General features: G+C 38.0%; 1 protein-coding gene across 2 annotated transcripts in view; it reads right to left on the bottom strand.

The window, feature by feature from the left end:
* zpbp (zona pellucida binding protein) overlaps positions 1–16,786 on the bottom strand; it is a 39,877-nt gene that overhangs the window by 18,258 nt on the left and 4,833 nt on the right. Inside the window, exons 2-5 of one of the 2 annotated variants that reach the window (XM_062958218.1) lie at positions 13,536–13,598; positions 12,042–12,167; positions 4,932–5,081; positions 1,111–1,329 (exon numbers count right to left, since the gene is read on the bottom strand). In XM_062958218.1, the coding sequence (XP_062814288.1) occupies positions 1,111–1,329; positions 4,932–5,081; positions 12,042–12,167; positions 13,536–13,598 (558 nt within the window). The remainder of the gene's footprint in view (positions 1–1,110; positions 1,330–4,931; positions 5,082–12,041; positions 12,168–13,535; positions 13,599–16,786) is intronic. The other variant, XM_062958219.1, reaches the window with a different exon arrangement.

The raw sequence follows: 16,786 nt of genomic DNA, 5'->3' as shown, positions 1-16,786 counted from the left end.
ATTAAAATGCATTTTAAAACATACATTTAAAAACACACAAGCTATGGAAACCTACTGGTGATCTTTGGAGAATCACAGTTTTAACCTCAGAGGAAGGCAAAGGCAAACACCTTCTGAGCAAATTTTGTTAAGAAAACTCAGTGACAGGTTCATCTGTGGACCCTTCCAACATGATCTGCTTTGAACTGGAATATATGGCAATGTGGACTCGGATATCCCAGTTCAAAGCAGATATTGTGGGATTTTCTACTTTGATATTCTGGGTTATATGGCTGTGTGGAAGGGCCCTGGCTGTAATGAATGGATTTAGAAACCCACAGAAGATGAAGTTGAACAAAATGCATTATGGGATTGGAGACTTGGCAAGTGAAGCAAGGATTTTCATAACATTACTGAGCTGGGGTCCTTTGGCACAAATGCTATATTTACTGAGTGAAGGAGACCATGGTATAGGATAGGAACAAAAGGGTACAAAATCAACAAGGAATGTTGTAAACCAGTACTCTATATAAGTAATGGACTTCCCAATTAACTCTTATGGCAGGACTGAACCGCAGATCACTCTTGTCCATCTGACAGCCCTTTTAGACTTGATCAATCCAGACTGGGTTAACTGCATGGTGAGTGTGTGTGCATGTTTGTATGTGTGGTGTTTCCCCTCTTGAATATTGTATGATTCTGAAGAAATAAAGGAGAAGTTGTTGACCAGTACTGGCTGTCTTTGAGTCTACTTTCTACATTTCAACTGTCACCATACTCCAACACAAGATCATAAAAGGAATTAAAAGGGACATTTTTATTATATTAGGACCTATATCAATCAGAAATTACTTAAAGACACACAACAATTGATTTAATCTATGTATACATACAGAAAAAAGTTCTAAAAAGATTTTCTTATTCATAACATAATAAAACCCAACTCAGTCACTCACTAGACTAAAATTATCTGAAAATTAAGTAAGTGTATAATAACTACATAGTTTCTGGGCAATTCCTTTCTTATATGAAATATTATTTCATTAAATTTGGCTGTCTAGAAATGTCTTGAACAATGTTTTTCATAAAATAAAAGTTTCATCAAACAACTGTCCAAAAAGTAGATTTTACCTGTAAAAGTAAAAAATATTTCATTTTGCATTCCACCTCTCTGCATTTTAACATGATGACATTCTGACTTGCGTAATGAAACCTCACAGGTTAACTCAGACACAAGTTTGGAAAGTCCTCGAAGCAAATTCTTCCCAAAAGAAATATTGTGGATATTGTTACAGGAAGTTGAATGATATCGTACAGTGAACTCATAATAAAAGCTAGGGTCAGAAAAAGCTGCAGTAAAGAAAAATACAAGATAAAAAATTAAACTTACAATTTTCTTCATAATATTTTAATTAAAATTGTATTACATTTTGAATTGCTCTTTAATTAGCACAATACAGTTTCTTTCTACATGAAGAATTATAACAAATTATGCCAGAAATGAATAGTAACTTTAGGTGCATTGAAATGATTAAGTATTGCTACCTGATAAGACTGATGGGTCATTCTGAAATATTTCTTTCAATTAAAAAAAAAATGGTTTCCCATGAAATATACAGGAAGGGGGTACTCTTGAAGAAATCTAAGTCAAAAGCTTCACTGGTGACACAGAACTAAAGGTATCCTCTACTTTTCAATAACCCTCTTTTTACTATTTTGAATTTTACCCTGAACCCTTATATATGATGAGTAGTTAACTCTTCCATCAATAAAATCAAATTAAACTAAAATTCAAGAGATTTTTATTGAAATGGAGTTAAAACTAATTAAAAATAAAATAAAATAGAAACTGAATTGAGTAAGTGTGACATGGTGTTCTGTGTTTCAATGATTTCTGGTTTTGACAATGATTTCTGCTCCTTAACCTACCAAATAAGAGGAAATCTGTAATTTCAGAGATTGAGGTTCAAATCCCTTTGAATATACTGGCCTAATTATCATATCTTCGCATAACTTCCCTCATGAGGTTATGGTAGCGATAAAAGAGATAAACTCCTTGGAGAAAAGGTACAATGCAATCCCAAAGAAGCCCAGTAAAGTCAAATTCAAGGAACAAATTGTCAATCCTACACAGCATGGAGCAACAAAACTATTTTTCAAACTGATAAAAACATTACTGTATCTAGCTAACTCAGAAGCTCAGTAAGGAATATACTCTATTTCACTGCATAATATAATAGCACTTTCCCATTTTGGGTGGCCTGTTGTTCTCATCTTGAGAACAATTATTTATTTAATTAATTATTTAATTTATATACTGCTCTTCTCTCCTAGGGGGACCATTATCCATATTGCCCTGACTTTACTTTTAGAGTCCTTGCACTAGTTACCCTCCGTTATATGTGCAATTGATGTTAAGTTTTAAGAAAATTTTATATAATGTGCATATTTTACTGCTGTATTGTATTAACTACTGTTTTAAACCACTGTTTTTATGTAAAGTTATGTTGTTGTGTTGGGCTTGTCCCTGTTGTGAGCTGCCCCGAGTCCCTTCGGGGAGATGGTGGCGGGATACAAGAATAAAGTTGTTGTTGTTGTTATTATTATTACTATTATTGAGAACTATTAATCCTTTCATACTAAACAAGATATAAAAACAGATAAGGATAGGTTGCTCACCTGTAACTGTTTCTTCAAGTGTCATCTGTGAATTCACACATATGGGTTTACTGCAGCTGATTTTCACATTTTGGCAGAAACCGCACCCACTCCGCCCTGCACTCTTCAGTTCTTGAGCCACAAGTAGCAGCTAGAAAGGAGGAGGCTTGCATAGTAGAGGGGAGAAATGGGCGAGTTTGTGTGAATTCACTGAGGACCACTCAAAGAAACACAGTTACAGGTGAGCAACCTGTCCTTCTTCAATGGTGCTCTCAACCATGTTGAGTGGTGGGGCGGACTTCTTCAAAGCTTCAAAGCTTTTAGAAGGGGCCATTGATGGTGTCGATGTTGATGGCGCCGTAGAGATCGATGGAGTCAGGACCTGCTGGTACAGCAAAGCCTTCAGCTTGGACTCCCTGTTGTTGCAGGCCTGGAATGTGAAGCCAAGCAATGCTGGCATGAGCCAAACACATGGCTCTCTCCAAGGCAGAGAAGGTACTTGGAATGGCCGTCAAAATCTGATATCTTCAATGCACACTGGATACACCACTTGAAGCAAGTCATTGACATTATTGGATAAGCCATGCAATTCATGTGAGCAAAGTTTCAGAGAGAGCTGCGGCAGCAGAAAAAAGAAACCAAGCGTGGAGCTAGGGCGCTTTTTATGCCAAAACTTGAAAATCAGAGCTTGGGAAGCTTTCCATTAGAGCCTGTGCTGGCATAGTAAACCTATATGTGTGTATTCACAGAGACCACGAAGAAGAAACAAAGATTAGCCCAACTGTCCAGATTCTGATGCAAAGACAATTGACTTAAGAAGGCAATGATTTCAGGGAAAGGTGGAATAAGAAAAAATGTACAAGGAAGCACATGACTGGTTCTCTTTCTGAATGAATCAACCCAAAATTATTATACCTGAATTGGGACTTGATGCATTATAATAAACACAACCTTCAGAACCTTATATACTCGTGTATAAGTCTAGAAATTTTAGTTTAAAAAATCCCCAATAAACTTCACTGAGGTCAACTTACACATGGGTATATACAGTACAGGCAGTCTCCAATTTACAAATTGGAGAATTACAAATTAAGAATAGGGCGAGACAACAGGAAGTGAGAGAAATCTACCCCTAGGAAGGGAAATTCACTCTTGAAAGAGTTATAGTGAAAAGATGTCTCAACTGAGGCTTTATCACCAATCCTTGTTTCCACAAGCCAAAATCTAATTATCACAGGGACAGAAAGGGTGGTGACATGTTCTGAACAGAGGTACAGACAGCAAAACAAAACTATAAGGGTGTTAACCCTTCCCTATGCTATCCAATGCTTGTGTGTATGTGTGTGTGTGTGCATACACACACACACACACACACAATGCACACACACACACAAGGGTGGAGTTACACTTTAAAAATTTACCTTTTACAATTTATAAACAAATTCAACTTAAGAACAAATCTACAGAATTTTTCTTGCTCATAACTTGGAGACTGCCTGTAGTCATTTTTTAGTCCTTCAAATAGTGCAGAGACCTTTTTCTGCAACTAGATAAACTGCTAGCGAACTGCTTAAAGGCAAGCATCTTGGGATACATGGCTGAAGTAGGTATGACCACTCATTGTATGCAGTCTACAGTGTGATTGCCAGAGGGCCATTTACCCCAACACAAACATCTGAATATACACCACCAGTTTCCCACTGCATTCAAATAGTAGAAATTTTGAAAGAGTGATTGCAAGCAAAGGAAGGATAATTTTTGAAGGAGTTGTACCATTGTAAAAGCCCTTTCTCAACAACACATACAAAGGCATCATGTTTCATTTCAAAGAGGTTTTTAAAGACTTTACTGTGTGAGACAGGGAAGGCAATCTGTTGCCTTTTGCTTATTTTGGAAAATACAACTGAATCAAAGCACTGCTCCAAACAGTATTAGGGAGAAAAATTACTTTTAAAGGACTGAGTTAAACTATCAGGGTGCAATTACATCATACTGCTATAAAATCTTTAAAATGCATTTTATTCTTTTTAACTAGGGTTCACACTCCTTTCTTTAAAAAATGATAGGATAAAATGTGCCTTACATTACGTTTTGGGTTACATCAGTGAAATTCAAACAAGACATATTTTGATTTAGCTCATGATTCTTGAAAAGCAGGAGACAAGGTACACATGATCACTGAATGTGACTGAAGTTCAACAACTGTGCACTGGACCTCCCCTTACAGTGTTATAAAACCAAATAATATTTTAAAGATAAAAAGTTTAATTCAGAAACACAGGTGTATATCTTACCATAAATAATGTATTTCATTAAATAGCTTTTTCCTTCTTGCTCGGTAGTTGGCTTAAATACAAGAGAACATGTGTACACTCCACTCATCTCATGTTTGAAGTTTCGGAATAATAGAGTTCCTGTTGGCGTTATTTTCACACTTGAATTTTCTATTATAAATGTAAAATAAATATAGTTTTCAGTCATTACATTTTTAATAACATAAAACAAAACAGGCAACACCTTATACTAAATTCCAGATCTTGATAATGTAATGTATTACATTTTTCCAAACATTAACATGCAAAAATAAGATGTGAAACTCAACCAGCATTCTGTGCTTATATGAAATAAATGGACACCATGTTGCACATGTTATGTCTGACTATATTTCTCAAAGAGTGCACATATGTAGTAAGCTCTTCCTTAAATGTTAGGGGCCAAAGCTTGTCCATCCATTGTGCAATCAGCAATCCATTTTGATTTTTTCAGTTCTGTGCAAAAGTCAACATTCAAGTCTGGCAATCAAAATTAATCAGATCTTTATATAGCAATGACTCATTGGTATCCCAAAAGAGAAGACCCAAAGCAAGAAACGATGTCATATTCTGATTGGTGAATATCTCAATTTTGATTACTATCTTACATCAGAACCAAAGTGCCTGGGGGCCAATGACACTGCAAGGCATAATATTTCTCCTCCACCAACATTATTTGTCTGGGATTATCTCATTGTATCTGATCAGGAAGATAAGTGGGACCATCACTGGTGAGTACTTGGATGGAGGAGCACCAATGAATATCAGGTGCCATATAATATATTTTAGAAGAAGGACCTGGAAAAACCACCTCAGAAAACCCTATTAAATTCACTAGGTTGCCATAAACAAGTCACTTGAAAGAACACACATGGAACCCAACAACAAAATACAAAATTCATCCTGTACTGGCATATTTATTGAGTGAATCAAAAGATACAAAATACTAGCATTGAAAACTTCAGTGGTTTGTTAGGCAAAAATGGTAAAATAGCATAAGGGAAAGGAGTGTGCCAGTGCCAGTGGTCATGGAGTCTATATTTTTGAAGTTACAGGAAGCGTTAGAAGGCAGAAAAATTGGTTTCTTTCATGGTAGTTACAACTACATTTTCCCCCGATAACTTTTTTTTTTTTGCATCTAGCCAGTATGAAACATCATGGCATTATGGTGGTAGTGGAATGCATTTAGTGTCTCAGAGAAATCTCTGTATATTCATTACAGTGGGCTCTTAGTATCTGCTGGGGTTTGTGGATATCAAAATCCAAGGATGCTCATGTCCCATTATATACAATGGCATAGTTTAAAATAGTGTCCCGTATTAAAATGGCAAAACTAAGGTTTGCTTTTTAGATTTTAAAAAATATATATATTTCAAGAAACTGAATTCAAGGATATAGGGAGCTACAAGTTGGAAGCGACCTGAATGACATAATAACTGAACTCTTGGGGCCAGAATTTTCCCACCCACAGTAGGAGCCAAGAAAATTTCCATTCTATTATATGCGGATGACATGGTTCTGATCTCACTTACTCAAATTGGTCTGAGAAGGTTGCTCTCTAAGCTTGGTAAATATTGTTCTAAAGAAAAACTGAACATCAACTATAATAAAACAAAGGTAATGGTGTTTGGAAGAAGACATTCTCAACATAGATGGTCTATCAGTGGTCACCAAACTGAACAATGTTAGGAATTTAAGTACCTTGGAATCAATTTCATGGAAAAACTATCCTGGAAATCCCATATAGAACATACCAAAGCAGTGGCTTTGAAATCTATTGGAGCAATACTCAGATTTTACAACACTGCAGGGGGTCATCTAGTTGTCCCAGCTCTCACAATATTCCAGAGTAAAGTTATAGCCCAGATTTTGTATGCTGTAGTTGTCTGGGGATGGGATGAGTCTCAGACAGCAAAACTGGAGGCCCTCCAGAATACATTTCTTAAAGAACTACTGAGACTCCCACCGGGCACCATGATAACATTGGTCCGGGCAGAGGTCAGTCTCCCTCCATTAGATCACGTGTTCACTTCACTGTATTTAATTATTGGAGAAGTGTAACAGATTCCTCAGGAATGATTAATGAAGTTGGAATACTGGTGATGGCAAAATGTTAACAGAGAAAAGGCAGAACAAGCTCAACCCCTTTATTGGCTCAGTTTTCACCCAAAAGGTTAACAATGCTCAACTTGGGGAAAATAGAGCAAAGAATACAATACAGGAAATGCAGCACAGAGAAGGTAAAGAGGCAGTACAAGAATATCTGGCTACCCTAAACAAATTCTAATCTCCAAAACCTGATGAACTACCGTATTTTTCGCTTTATAAGACGCACCTGATGATAAGACGCACCTAGTTTTCAGAGGAGGAAAATGGGGAAAAATAATTTGAAGAAGTCATTCTTGCAGTAGAGCTTCCCTTCGCGGGAGAAGCACTTCTCGGTGAGGTTGCACTTGCACTCGCAGCACTGGACGCACTTGATGTGCCAGGCCCGGTCGAGGACGTTGAGGAGGAAACGGTCGAGGATGGGCCGCTCGCAGTCAGCGCAGTGCACCATCATCTTTTTTTATTATTATTACTGATAAAAATAAGTTTACTATACAGGTTGCATTCTCACCCTTAAGGTTATTTCAAGCATCTGCATTACAGAAATGAGTGCAAGAAATTTATCATGCCACACAGAAGGAAAATTATTCAAAGTCAACATTAGCTAGGCTGCTTTGGACATCCAAGGGTAATACCTACACAACCAAAGATTTCTGATAGACAGTCACAATTACGTACACCTACATTATTCAGGTTTTCCTCCATAAAGAATTACCGGCGAATTAACAACAACGTTCACTCTACAACCTTGGAAGATTTTCACATTTACAAAATAAGACTTTTGGAGAAGACTCTGCATTCTGACAGAACTGTATCAAATGCAAGAGGAATAGTTTACTACTTTACACTCCAAATATAAAGAAAATAAGTTTTTGTTAAACTCCTATGTACAAAAATATTTTATAATTTACAAAAGGGGAAGCTTCATGAAATTCTACTCTTGTCCAAAAGGGAAAAAGATGTTATAAAAAATCAGGCCATAAGCAGAAGTTCCTTCTCCACTGGAGCACAAATCAAATTGTTTGGTAATAAAAAATTATGAGCTATACATCAGCTGATTAGTTTTTTTCATACATCGAAACAAAATAAAAGTTCCAAAACTGATAGCATTTTGGCAATAGACCACATGTTTAAATTGGAAACATCTTATTTTAAATATATTTTTACTATCAGATCATCATGGACATAAACAAGTCAGGACCAATAATAAAGATCAAAATGAAAGATTCTCAAATTGTTCAGCATTTATGCTTATAAATCAGGTGAATGCGCCCTGTGTAAATTAAATAGCCCCAATAGAGGTACCACTGCCAGCAAAACTGCCAGCAAAACTGTAGGCTGGTATAAGACAACTAGCACGGAATAGTGGTTACAGTGGATGACTAGGGTGAGGCAGGTCCTTATTAAACCATAAAACCCACTGTGACCTGGAACCAGTTACTCCTCAGGATTTTGAGGATAAAAATGGAAAAGGATTATTTTAATCACCCAGGCGCCTTTAAAAAATCATTACACAATGAAGCATGAACTCCTTAATACATGAGAAATGTGTGTGGTCAACATTAGATTCAAAGTGTCCCATGAATACATACACAGCCCAAATGTCTGAATAGGGCATCTTTTTTACTAGCCATGAGCAGTCGAAACATCTGCTCTCTGTATTTGCTCATTATTAGTTCCAAAGCAGACTGATGCTCTTCTAAAGAAGTCCGTAATTCTTTATTTTCTTGTTGAAGTTCCCTTATCTGTCTGTTTTCCTGCTGGATACCTAATACCAAAGAAGAGCGGGGTCTATGTCTTGCTATTTCATTGAGTTCTTGAATTTCTTCCTGGTACTGCTTCATTGCTTCTACTCGTTTATTGAGAGCTGTAGTTTGTTAAATCAAAGCTTCTGCTGCATTGTCGTGTTCTCTCAATCTTTCCACTAGTGCTTTAGCATCCGCAAGCGCCTTTTCAATTGTGCAACTCATTTCGATGGGGCCCGGCGGTCATTCCTCAAGAGCCCGCGCGCCCAGCTGGGAGGATGTGGAAGGCGGCGGCTGCTCCTTCACCCGCTTCCCTAAACGGAGGCGGCGGTGCGAGGGAAAGGCGGAAGAGGCACCGGCCCTCCGAGAGGCCCCATGAAAAAGCTGCGAGGTAGGTGATTTAAAAAGGAAAAAAAAAAGATGGAGAGGAAACGAGACCGGCGTCAAGGCTCCCAACCGCCGCTCTTCGCCGGCTCAGGGAGGATTGTAAAGTTCACGAGTGTGCACCATCATCTTGGCTGCGCGGAGGGCGCCCGCCTCTTCCTCCTCCTCCTCCTCGCCACCGCCGCCTGGGAGAGCAGGCTCCGGGCGGGCCCGACGGCGGGCACGGCACCGCCTCCTCCTCCTCCTCGGGCTCCTCTGGCCCTCCTGCCTCGTCCTTCTCCTCCTCCGGGCCGCTCTTTCGGGCCGCCTGGCGCGCCTTTCATGCTGGACCCATCGCCCCAGCTTTTGTGTCGCATTTATAAGACGCACTGACTTTTCCCCTCTATTTTGGGGGGGGGGAGTACGTCTTATAAAGCGAAAAATACGGTATATCCAAGGATATGAAAATAACTGGCAGAACTAAATTTAGAACTACTGTCAATCATCTTTGAGAATTCTCCGAGAATAGGAGAAGCTCCAGCATACTGGAAGAAGCAAATGTTGTTTACAACTTCAAAGAGGGGGAAAAAAGAGGACCCAAACAATTATGTCCAATCAACCTGACATCAGTATCTCGAAAGATTCTGGAGCAGATAATTAAACAGACAATCTGGAACCACTCAGAAAGGAATGCCATACTCAGGAAACGTCAACATGGGTTTCTTAAACACAAGTCATGCCAGATCAACCTTATCTCATTTTCTGATAGAGTTATAAGGTTGGCAGATGAAGGGAATGCTGTGGACACTACAAATCTCAATTTCAGTATGATCTTTGATAAACCCCGCCATGACATTCTCAAAAAATGGTAATAAACTATGGACTAGACCAGGGCTTCTTAAACTTTTCCATTTGTGAACCTTTTGGGACAAGAAATGTTTACATGATCCAGGACACACGGGCATATAAAATAGATATAAAACCCAAACATTTACATATATCAGCATTGGCAAGGCTTGCGAAACAGGCTGATTTTTTAATGAAATACAGCTGAAGCATCTTCTGCAAAGTCTATCACCAACACTGAATAACAGATTTGTGGAAATGTCTAAAAGAGCCAGTAGGTGATGTTCAGCAAACCTTCTCTTTACCATATTACACTAATGTAATCCACACGCCAATTTTAGCATAGTCATTTAGCCAAAAAAGGTGCGCCTTAGATTCACGTAAATATGGTACAGTAGAGTCTCACTTATCCAACATAAACGGGCAGGCAGAACGTTGGATAAGCAAATATGTTGGATAATAAGGAGAGATTAAGGAGAAGCCTATTAAACACCAAATTAGGTTATGATTTTACAAATTAAGCACCAAAAATCACCAAAACAGAAAAAGTAGTTCAATAGGCAGTAGTGCTACGTAGTAATTACTGTATTTACGAATTTAGCACCAAAATATCACGATGTATTGAAAACATTGACTACAAAAATGCGTTGGATAATCCAGAATGTTGGATAAGCGAGACTCTACTGTATATACTTTGTAATCAATTTTAAATGTATGGCTTGGGATACTGTCAAATACTTCTTGATTAGTTAAAAAGACAATATTATATGAATTTTCAAATGCATTTCAACATGTAAATGAGACACAATGCTAAGTTACTTCTTTTTTAAAAGGAGCTCAATCTTACTTGTCTATGATTAATATGAAGACTTTAACCCTATATAGAAGATAAATTTCTGCTTTCTGAAAATAAATTTTATCTTTTTTATATTGCCTCTTTTTTCATTGATTGTTATCAATGAAGACAGGTCATCATCAATGAGAACAATAAATCACTCAAAGATGTTTTCAGTTTTTATGGCTGAAGATTTGTGTCCTTTCCTTTTTTTCCATTCTGAATTCTGCTTTAGGAAGTCATATTCTTATAGCTTAGGCATAGGCTACATCCAGACATCTATATTTTATGAACTGGCATAGACCAATCCATACATGACAAGCCTTCCAAAACCTAGGATTAATGCCCATTTCAAATGTTTCTACATCATTCAGAGGAAAAAAAATCTGTAAACTGGATTTGTTTCACAGAATCATCAAATTACAGAGTTGGATCAAGTCCTACAGGACATGAGATCCAACAAGGCAGGATCATATAATAATAATAATAATAATAATAATAATAATAATAATAATAATAATAATAATAATATCCTGCCCCCATCTCCCAGAGGAACTCGGGGCGGTTAACAGAACACTCAAGGTATAACATGCAAAATACAACAAGTGCAAAACAAAGCATAGACAATAAACAGTCAAAAAACCACTATAAATTCACAGTATCCCCTTGTAAAAATAATAAAATGCAATTGCTGTAGGTAAAACAGCAGATTTGATCTCAGAATTATAAAGTGCTTAACAAAGAATCTGAGGGTGGGAGGTGGATTATTTAAAACTAATCATATATAAGAGATTGCTATGCATACTAAGTTATGTTTAAAACTAATCAATTTGAAGTTTGGCTGAAATGAAAGTTTTGTTTAATTAAAAACAGTAATATACATTCCAAATTCTTCCTTTTGTTTACATAGCATGGTAAGGGTAGAGGTGTGTGTGTATGCTGGCATTTTCTGGGGGGGGGGCTTGATCATGCCTCTTTACAATTCAGTTCAAATACAAGTGCAATCAGAAAATATTTCACTGTAATTAAATATGTTATCAACATTTTCTGGCCTTTAAGTTGTAACCCTAAGAAGAATGAAAAAGTAAATAAATAAAATATTTTGAAAACCAAGATCATTACAAATCAATTACTTGCCTGTCTTGATTTAGCTTTTTAAAAATACAATTCCTATCTAAGATGGAATTTAAAAAATACCTGTAACCAGATGACCTCCTGGTCCATGCCACTGAAATATTGGATCAATCATTTCTAAATTTCTCAGACGATTTGTAACACATAGAATACGTGGACTGTTGTGATTCAATCTGACATACACTTTGACTGAAAAATATAGAGTCATTATTTTATTGATGGTAATCTTACATACATCACAAATACTATGCCAATACATATAATGTAAAACTTCAAACAGAAAAAAAATGCTTTGAAAATGAATCCTCGGGATCAACTGGGTGATATTTTGAATCCTCACCCCCTCATTCACATCACATTATCTGTGCAGACACTTTTTCTTCTCTTACACATACACACAAATTGCCTTTACAAGACTACATGATTATTGCCACTTGTAAGGAGCCGGCTGGATATGTGTCCAAGTATTCATTAAGAAAAATGAAATGCCATAGGCCCACATATTACACAAAGGATCTGTTCCAGGAACCGTCACAGAATACAGTTTTTGCATGAAATCTGGAACCCTTTGTCTAGAGACTTTGGACAGCATTTGGGGTTGCACTTAAAAACTGTACCTGTTCCGACTTACATACAAATTCAATGTAAGAACAATACTACAGAATCTATCCTTTTTTTAATATACATTTTTATTTTTTAAAACACAAAAAATACATACCATAGACATACAAAACATTTACAATTCCCACCACCAACACGAGGATTGTTTTCTTTTTACATATTAATTTCTTTGTGAGACAATCTTTATATCTTTACCTTTATCCACAGAACACAAATCTCTGTGTGGATGTCCAAATCTGTCTACTGATCTACACATGTGCATTCCAGGGGGACGGGGAGTTGGAAAATATCCTGCATTCTTCACTGCTGTCAAGCTGAAGATACTGTGGTTACAGGGCAGCCTCTATAGTATGTGTAAACACCACCCTCAACCTGTGGGTCCCCAGATGTTTTGGCCTACAACTCCCAGAAATCCCAGCCAGTTCCTCTGTTAGGATTTCTGGGAGTTAAAGGCCAAAACATCTGGGGACCCACAGGTTGAGAACCACTGCTCTCACCAGTTCCAGTATTATTAATCTAATCTAATCACCCGTACACTGAAACCACTTTCTATGCCAATTTAAAACTGACCTAAGTAGTCAGTGTAGATGTGCCCCTTGTTTCTGCTTTGCATGCAAGTGACTGAGCAAGCTAGGAAGTTGTAGTCAATAACAGTTTCCTATTGTGTGCAGCCTAAGAACTATGTTTAGTGGCTTCCCAACAAGCAAGAATTCAAAACTCATTTTACAACATGGCTTCACATTCTGGCTAATTTTGAATGCATTAACCACAACTTTGGATATCATGTACACAATGACTTCCTGGTCTGTTGCAAGAAGGAGCTATGAACTCTGCATGTAACATGTCATTTTACAATCATGATTTGACAGTTTGAAGATTGACCCACAATTCCAAAAGGTGATTAGCCTCAATTAATTTAATAACTTAATTTAATACCTGGCAAATTGGTCGATCCTACTACTTTCAATCCATTAGGATCTTGATGGATAGAGGAATAAACTATCAAAACATAAGAAAAAGAACAGCTGGCATAAAAATAAAAGCTTTTTAGAAATATCAAAAGTGTAACTGGGGAAAATATATAGACTTGCATATGGATCCACATGAGCACATAACTGGAACAAAATTAGAAAATAACAATGCACACACTGCTGCTTCACCCTCCAATCATACAGGACTGTAGTCTATAACTTCTTTAAAACATTTAAAAAACATACCCATTATTTGGGCAGTGATTCTAGGAATTATGGAGATAAATCTGGTTGTGTGTTTCTAAAGCAACTATTATGATCAGATGCAAATTACATTGTTTTGTTTATGCCAATGAACAATTTTATTAGTCTAGGCATGTAAAAATTGAATTTTTATTTTTAACATCAAAACTGAAAAATATGTGAAAATGGAAAATCTGTTTGAAGCATACCAAACCTGTTGATCTTTTTTCTCACCCATTCAGGACAATAAGCCTTCTGGATTCACAAATTCCATTGTGGATCATCACACCCTATATGGCGGCAATGTGAATCCAGCCAAATATAAATGTGTGTATTAATGTATCTGCCATTTAATAATAAGGGTCATGATCATCTGCATTTTCGTACCCACAAATAGTTCTGGAGCCAAATCCTACAGATATGGGGGCCCATTTCTTAGTCAGGAATTTAACATTCCTGACTAAGAAAAAATGCAGTATGCAAAAACATAAGATGGAGCTCTCCAATATTTATTTATTTATTTACTATATATCTACCCTGCTCTTGTCACTACGGAGGAAACTCAGAGTGGCAAACAAAGTATGGCAAAATTCAATGTCACATTATACATAAGTAAACAATATAACATATTGAGCTATAAAAAGAGTTAAAACATATAAATGCAATAAAACAGATTAAAATACATAGTTCCAGTCCCATAGTCATTATTCAGGTGGGATTCCATATTACACTACTCCCCAAATGCCTGTATACAAAGATAGGTATTTAACTTTTTCCTGGGGGCCAGCATGATGTCACTGGGGAGGGAGCTCCATAGCCAAGGGGCCACCACTGAGAAGGCTCTCTCGTCCCCACCAATCGCACTTGCAAAGGGGGCGGGACTAAGAGCAGGGCCTCCCCACCAGATCTTAACGCTCAAACTGGCTCCTAGAGGGATGTATGTTAGGACAGGTATGTTGGGCCAGAACCCTTTAGGGCTTTATTGGTCAAAACCAGCACTTTGAATTGAGCCCGGTAGCAAACTGGCAGCCAGTGGAGCTGACGTAACGGGGCTTGTGTGCTCCCTGTACGTTGCTCCAGTGACGAATCTGGCTGCTGCCCGCTGGACTACTTAGAGCTTCCAGTCTTCAAAGGCAGGCCCACATAGAGCACGTTTCAGTAGTCTATTTGAGATGTAACAAAAGCGTGGACCACCGTGGCCACACCTGGCGTCTCAAGGTACGGGTGCAGCTGGTGAAGAAGTCTTAATTGTGTGACTGCTCACCTAGCCACCGCCGAAACCTGGGGTTCCAGGCTCAGTGATGAATTCAGAACTCCCAAGCTGTGAACCTGTGTCTTCAGGGGGAGTGCAACCCCATCCAGCACAGACTATAACCCTATACCCTGTTCGGCCTTTCAACTGACCAGGAGTACCTCCATCTTGTCTGGATTCAATTTCAATTTGTTTGCCCTCATCCAGACCATCGCAGCTGCCAAGCACCTGTTCAGGAAAGGAGTGATAGAGTTGGACGTCATTTGCATACAAATGGCATTGAACTCCAACACTCCAGATTATCTCCCCCAGTAGCTTCATGTAGACATTAATATATATTTTATTAGTAGCTATTAAAATAGATTACAGAAACAAATCAGATTTCAGATTAGAGAATATATTGATACTCCCTCAATTACTAAATATTTGTTTTCCTTGAATACTTGTTTTCCCTCTTTTTGAACAGCACTCAAATTTCTTCCAGACATCAATCCACTTTAACTTTAACAGGTTTATAAAAGAGTAGAGAAGTGATAAGCAATTCCCAGTTATGGTTGGGATAAAAAAGCAAGCAAACAGCAACCATGTCCTTGCTATCTTGCCTTGATCTAGATTTAGATGAGAGCTCCCATTCCCTAAGCTAGTCATGCCTGAGGCATTAGAAATGAAGGCAGCACCAGTACTTCCACTATATTTAGATCCAGCTCTAAATACTGAATGCTGAATATTACCTAATATGCAGATGAGAAAGGTTTTGACAAATTAGAAACCATGAAAAGTGAGGGATACAACTTCTTTCCACAGGGTCAAATCTGCAATTCCATGTCTGACTTGGATGTCTCCATGGGATAAAGGCCCGTCCCCTGTATAAACTTTAGTGCAAGGGCAAGTAAAGTGCAGTCTCCAGGGACTCTAGAATACATCCTCAAAACCACATAACATCTTACATATTTAAAATTTTTAGAAAGACTCTCTTGTGTGTGGTTGCAATTTTCTAGTCTCTTCATGCAGTGTTTTTAGATCCAAGGAGACTTTTTGAAAATAGCAAATGGCTTTTGGTGAATCCTAGTTGTAAAGAAAAAAAGTATCTCCTGGGCTGAGTAGCAAAAAACACACACAGGATGCATCTACATTGTGGCACTATTTGACAGAGAAGAGGTTGCAAAACTGCAGCTCCTGTTATTCCATGGCATTGAGCAGTCAAATTGTGTTATCTTGCAAGATTGCCTCTGGGGACCCTTGATGGCATAAGGGGATTCTTTCTGTAATAATTTAACTAGGGAGAGGTGATGCCTTCCAGGTCCAGTAGCGGACATGTGTATTCTGCGGCTGTCAATAAGTTTGCATTATCTTATCCAAAGAAAGGGAATACAGTGTTCCCTCGTGGTTCGCTTTTCGCTCCCTTGCTGTTTCGCAGGTTTTTTTTGTGGTCTAAGGCACTCTCAGAATGCCTTGGACCTTAATGCTATCTAATCAAAAGTTGTATCTATCAATCAAACTAACCAATTAAACAACACAAAGCAACTCATAGAGGATTAGGCCGCAGCGGTGCCTCCCACTCACACATGCGCTCTCGCCCCGCCCCCTCTTCCGGGAAGGCTTCACTGGCCTGGGAGTTGCAGGTTTACAGCCTTCTCTGCCAAAGTGCTGCCCGCCTCACCAAACTAAAACAACTACAGTGCAAAACAGGCTTGCGAAGGAGAGAAAGGCCACCTAATGTA

Source organism: Anolis carolinensis, chromosome 6, assembly GCF_035594765.1.
Source record: "Anolis carolinensis isolate JA03-04 chromosome 6, rAnoCar3.1.pri, whole genome shotgun sequence".
In the NCBI taxonomy this organism is placed as follows: Eukaryota; Metazoa; Chordata; class Lepidosauria; order Squamata; family Dactyloidae; genus Anolis; species Anolis carolinensis.
This window is presented reverse-complemented; position numbering and strand designations above follow the sequence as displayed.